Source organism: Quercus suber, unplaced genomic scaffold (genome assembly GCF_002906115.3).
Source record: "Quercus suber isolate HL8 unplaced genomic scaffold, Cork oak 2.0 scaffold_504, whole genome shotgun sequence".
Lineage (NCBI taxonomy): Eukaryota > Viridiplantae > Streptophyta > Magnoliopsida > Fagales > Fagaceae > Quercus > Quercus suber.
This window is the reverse complement of record NW_027069953.1, coordinates 435,821-442,158: the sequence shown is the minus strand read 5'-3', so window position 1 is coordinate 442,158 and position 6,338 is coordinate 435,821. Positions and strand designations below refer to the sequence as shown.

Genomic DNA, 6,338 nt, shown 5'->3' with positions numbered 1-6,338 from the left:
AAATTTTAAAATGTTTTGTGTGCCTTGATTTTTCAAAGACATTATATAATGTTTTTATTTTGAATTAACTTAAAAATATCAATATTTGTTTTTTTTTCTATCTTAGATTTCAATTCTAACTAACTGATTGTAAATGACCTTAAAAAGTATGTAGTCAAAGATTTTATTTTATTTTATTTTTAAAAAAACATATGTAATTCAGCAGAAACATGATATATTATAGCAATATCTACTAATCAATCTGCTGGGACCTGGCCAATAGCACAAAAATTATACAAAGTTTCTTTGGGAATTACTTCGCCAATTACAATTCCACCATTGTCATTCTACCATATTATCACACCCATGTCTCGTTTAAGTTCTTTACAAGTATGTACAACTGCAGCTTTGATCACTTGGAATCTGTCCACAAGTGTTTTTGGTATTTGGTACTGCTTCCTTGATTGCATCAACAATAGCATCACCTATATGAGTGCGTTGTCAACTTCTAGCTCCAATGGTTCAAATACATCTTCATCTAAAGATACTAGAGTGTGCAGTTTCACTATTATCTGGATAATTTTAGTATGCAATTTTTTCTAAGATAAGCTCCAGTATACAAAAATGGAGGAAAAGGAAAAAAGATAATCCTAATGTGGAAATATACTGCACACACTACCATACAACCCTCGTAATCTTCTCCACATACATTTTTTCTTAACGTAGAGATAAAGAGATTCAGACATTGGTGGATGTCCAGAAGAGGGCAGTTTAATATTTGATGATTTGATTGCATTTCTGTAATTGGCCAATTCTAATGTCTCGAGCTACTTGGGATGATTGACATAAGCTCATTAGCTGTCCATGTCACCAGGGAAAGATTATGGAGATAGCTGAGCAACTCTTTGTCATATGATGGGAGCATAGAAACACATTCTGTTTGGAAAAAGTGAAAAATTAGTAATGAGAGAGGCAACCAACTGAAGGTACTCAGCTAATCAGAATCTCAGATATCAAAATATTGATTTTAATGCCCATTTGTAAAGAAACTAGGAAGAGTAATGACATCTAGTCAAATTTATGATAACAGTAAAGCTGCTCTAAAATTGGCTTGGTTAGCAGATGTAGAATCTATGTTGAATCACCATTTAGAAGGGATACTAGGACTTGGGTCTCTGTTGGGTGGGGCATCAGATAAAAATTTTATATAAATCAAAATGTGGGAGAAATGAAAGAATCGTTTGTCTGCTTGGCTGGTCAAACATGTTGGCCAAATTAGCTGCCCCTACAGTGAGGAGAAAGGATCATGACTTAAGGTTTCTGATACAGAAGTAACACATTTGGTAATTCCCTAGTCATAGAAGAAAGATGTTTTTAAGGAGTACAGATACATTATGTCATTCTTCTTAAAAGTACTTTCAAAGGTGTGAAATATTTCATACCTGAGCTCTTCATGAGACTCAGTAGTGAGTATGAAGCTAGCACTCTTTCCTCGAGATCTTTTTTATAATTCAAGGATTCTACCAACCGTGGCGTGAGAATTGAGCATGCCATAGACCGCAAATTTTCATCTCCAAGTGAATGGAGAAGGCTGGTCATCCAAGTAACAGTAATGATACTTGCTCGTGCTAACCTTGGGATGCCATTGGCTATGCAATCTGAAAGGGCGACTAACAATCTCTTGTTCCCACTGTTGAACAACATACTAGCTGCTTTCCTTTGCCAGTTTTCTGTTGCTTCTTCCTCTTCATCCTAGTAATGTAATTAAGACCATGTAACGAATAATTCATTAGAAAAGAGTGGTTATGATCAGATTTATAATTAGCAGGGGGAGTAGTCAAGCCCCATTCTTACAGCAAAAAGAAATTTCTGTCATTTATCTAGTTTCTTCCTGATTAATTCTATATTGCTCATGTAATGTAATTGTAAGCTTACTGAGTGCATGAAACCATCTATGACAATTTCCTTGCTATGAAATGAATCCCCTGAACTCTCATGGAAACCTGCTTGTTGTAAAAGCCATTTTTCTGCTGATGCCTCTCCAGTATAAGAAAACCAGCCTGCCAACATCAGAAGAGCTCTTGCTGTTTGTTCTTGAACCTTTTCGTGACATATTTGACAACTTAAAGCTGTTATGATTGCCTCAACTGCTTCTTCTCTGTATACACTGCACTTCATAGTATTACCCTGCAATGTTTGTGCAATTTGTTATGGTGATTGCTCAAGAATGCACAACCAGATATTACACAATTGGTCTGTTTGCTTGCTGAGAAATTTGAGGAACTAAGGAGTCAGAAATATGATAACTCCTTTTTTTTAAAAGATTTCTCAGCAACCATTAAAAAATTATCTGACTGAATAAAAATAAAAAAACAAGAAAGAAATTATATGGAATTACCAGAAGATCAAGCTGCAATAAGATTGCTGCTACCAGTGGGTATTCTTCTTCTGGTGCTCTGTGGAGACGGGCTAATAAAATGTGCATGGTGTTCAAGCCACTCCATCCTTCTTTTAGTCCACATAAGAATTCTATTATCTGTGTTCTTCTGGTAAGAATTTCTTGGATTAATATAATATGGATTGAGCTTATAGAAGAGAATGTAATAGGTAAAAGTTCATACCTATTAAGACAGAGTAACTCGGTTAGTAAAGAAAAAGCATAGCTATTAGAATTCTTGCAGTTCTCAAGGACAATAAGTTCAAGAAGAGAAGCCTTGTTCAAATTTTCAGCCAAGAAATTTCTACAGCTGCCATCAGCTCGAATGCAACAGGACATGATCAAAGCAGCATTGGTCCTTTCATGAGTATCCCCTCTCTCAATTTGTTGTGCCAGCAGATTCAATCCCCCAAGAGAAACCACTTGTCTAGCATTCTCTAAGTTCCTATCTTCATCAAAACCTGTCAGAAGTTGGTCTATAAAGTAAATTGCTGCCACTTGAGGACTGCACTGTACTGTGAAGAGGGTCTGCAACTGATCTCCAAACTCTAACACTCGAAGGAATAATGGCACCCAGTGAACTGATATCATCTGTTTTGCCTTTGGCTTTGCTAAATAAAGCAGAACAGCGGCTTTTAGAAACAGAGAAGTGCTTCTCAAAAGTCTCATGAAGATTTCTAGCTGTGGATCCAAATTCAGTATAATCTGCCTAATCACGTCATTCGTCCCTACAAATTCTGCTAAAATTGATATTATTAACTCTAAAATTTCATCATCATCAGAAGCAGACAAAACCTCTAGCATCCCCTCAATAATGGATGCCTCTGATAATGCAACTTCAATGGCGGGATCACCATGTGAGTCCAACCACGCTTTGGAGATTATTCGAATTGCAAATTCACATTCGCTAAGAATATCTGAGAAGCAAACAGTATTAATAGCTCTGATTAACTCACTTGAATTGGCATTCCCTTCCTTTCTGACTGAACAATTCTTGGCTGCAAGGTTGCCCTTCACTAAGCACTCTTTTGGCTGACTTTGGCAGGTAAAGATCTGGAAATAGTCTGATTTTTGTGTTTCAGGCCATGATTCAGCTCTCAAATCTCTATTGTTTTGGCTTGATGACCTTCGATGAGTCCCATATCCTTTCTGTACAAGTCAGAAAAAAGACGATCATCTGCAATGCAACAGTCACTTTTTCATATAACAGAAAAAGCAAAAGCCAAAAAAAAAAAACTGACTTTAATATAATGTAAAGAGAAATACCCACATAAACAAAACTGCAGTTATAGCTATCTTCATCTGTACATAGTTTATCCTTTTCCTCTAAATGCCACATATTGATTGAAGCTCCATTTCGATCACTGTGGCCCATAGATTTTCGCTCAAGTGAGGTCCCAAATACAGCTCGGTATCTTTTATGATTTAGGCAACCATAAAGCAAAATTCACAATTAGCACATAAACCAAATGTAAAAAAAAAAAAAAAGAAAAAAAAAAAAAAGAAATTGGGGATTAAATTTTCAACAAATTATATTGTTTATAGACTTACAAGTTGTTGTTCATGGAAGACTGCAAAGTGTAAGAACCTGAGGATCTCCTACTTGATGATCCATAACTGGGTTTTGATGGCAAATGCACGGTAGGAACAGGAGGGGCTTTAACCCCAACTTTAAGCCACCCTTTATAGTACAGAGCAAACTCAATAGTCCCCTTATCCATTTGGTCACTGTACACCTTGCTCAAGGCCTTCACTTTCCTCTCCTTATCAATGTAGTTGGAGTTTGAAATAGTTTCAAGCTCCTTAGTGTACCAGATCTTAAGATGGAGAAGGTGGGGAAGAAAGAAATGCTCCCAAAGATCAGCAAGCAAGTCATTTCGAGCTAGAAATGGAGAATCACAGAAAACTTGAAGTAGGTGCCTAGCACAAATCCTATCATTTTTCTCAAGCTTGTAGAGAATTGCTAATAAAAGCTGAGCAACTGCAGAGATATGAGAATTGGGTATTCCACATGTTGAACCATTCTTAGTCTTTTTAGAATTTAAGGAATCAACAACACTTAGAAGCCGAATGGAGTTCCTTAGTGTCTTCATGCTTAGCTCCTTCCTAGTCCCTTGTTCAACTACCAACTTGTCAATGTTGTCGATAACAAGTTCCATGTTTGCGAAAATCCCATTATCTGGTTCCTTTTTTCTTCTCACCAAGCAAGAGTTGCACTTGTCTCGAATTGTTTCCTGGAAATTCACGTCTTTCACGTACCGGCCAATGTATCCGCTGAGGATGGAAATCACTGCTTTAATAGCAACTTCATCAATTGGAGGCTCATCTGTTCTTGAACTCTCAGTCACTGTCGCCAATGATTTATTAGAATTCGATCTCTCTGATACCGAACCCACCCTTTTAGATGATGAAAATATGGAAGACCCTTTTTTGGTAGCAGAGAGACGGGCAGTTTTTCGGTGGTCATGGCAGATGTATATAGGGAGTGCTATTGAGTCATCTACTTGTCCTCTGTCTCTGATAAGCTTCACAGGCTTTGGAGCCTTACCAAAATATCCTTCCTTGGCAAGCAGTTCTTGTAAGGAGGCCATGTTTGTTGGTGGCACAGGGTTGGATTTGGTACTGGTTTTGGTAATGGAGCAAAGTATAGAGCTTGCAAAGGTTCACTGACATTCTTTTCAAAGCCCAAAAAAGAGTAGGAGATAACAAGAAGACAGCTAGCTGTTGCTATTAGGAGAAGAGAATAAGGTGAAGAAAAGACACAACCAATCAGAATCAGCACAAAAATACGAAGTAAAAGGCAAAATGGAATTTGGGTAGTAATTTTTCTTTCCTTGTGTATTTAACCGTCAGTGCTTTCTGTCTGTTTCAGGTAAACAGTTGGACCAGTCCGGTTGATAACTGTTAATAAAACTTCCTGCAATCTGTAGAATCAGGTTCAGTTCTGGACCGGATATGTGAATGTGAAGGAGTAAGTTTTGATTTTTGATTAAAATATAAAACCTATGTGATGTCTTTAGAAAACCAAGGTAACAAACAAGAATAATGCAGAAGAATAGGTGGGTATTTGGACTTTGGATCAATGTGAATTTTGTCTTTGCAATATTTGGGACCCACTAGTTTGGAAAAAAGTTTCATTCTTTGTTTAATATGGGGATTGGGAATTTGGAAGATAGAATAGCAGAACAGAGCAGAGGTAAATTAATCAAACTTAGGTGGGTGATGGGAAGAAGGATGATAAGCTCATATTTGTTGATCAGGTCGGTCGTCGGTCATATGTGCTATCATCATTTTATACGTATGGGTGAAATTGAGTTGATGGAATATATATACGTTGTAGTGTAGTGGAAGAGAGAGACTGGCCGTTGGATGGATGGCGACCCATCAACTTTTCATTCACGTGGGAAACCAAACCTATATGGATATTTTCATACAAACAACAAAATGCTTTTAGTAGTATTTGAATTTGCCAATGGTGAATGAATCATATGATCGGTGTATATTCGGTTCCCTCACTACTAGTGAACTTGAGTTTCAAGTCTATCTACAACAAAGTCCCTTCTTTTATTGTAACAAATAATAATAATAATAATAATAATTACTATTTGGGTTTGGATCAATTGCAATTTGCAAATCTATTGAATTTAAAATTTAAAAAAAAAAAAAACTTTGAGGTTTCCATAATTACGAAATTGATTTCTGAGACTAACTTTTAAGAATAACTAGCTAATATCCCGCGTGATGCACGGTGCATTTTCAAAACTTTTGTGAGAAATCATCTTTAACTCATTGGGTTTATCAATAATATTATTTTTAGTTACTATATGTGGGGGCAATTTTTGCTTCAAAGGCCAAGGGCTAGACCATGTTGTAACCTTAGACAATTTTGTTGTCCCACATAAGAAAGATTTGCTTCCTTTTC

The 6,338-nt window shown here is 36.6% G+C and overlaps 1 protein-coding gene across 2 annotated transcripts; it reads right to left on the bottom strand.

Annotated features, from left to right (window-relative positions):
* Window positions 1–197: 197 nt before the first annotated feature.
* On the bottom strand, window positions 198–5,678 carry LOC112010732 (putative E3 ubiquitin-protein ligase LIN). Of its 2 annotated transcripts, none has more exons than XM_065763372.1 (7): window positions 3,968–5,678; window positions 3,687–3,831; window positions 2,601–3,565; window positions 2,378–2,522; window positions 1,915–2,166; window positions 1,422–1,731; window positions 198–915 (listed from the first exon to the last, which is right to left on the bottom strand). In XM_065763372.1, the coding sequence occupies exons 1-7, from the start codon at window positions 5,005–5,007 to the stop codon at window positions 794–796; spliced, it is 2,979 nt and encodes a 992-aa protein (XP_065619444.1). In that variant the 5' UTR covers window positions 5,008–5,678; the 3' UTR covers window positions 198–793. The 2 variants fall into 2 exon arrangements, with proteins under 2 accessions (XP_065619444.1, XP_065619443.1); XM_065763371.1 differs by having other exon boundaries at window positions 2,378–2,525; window positions 3,968–5,677.
* Window positions 5,679–6,338: the final 660 nt, after the last annotated feature.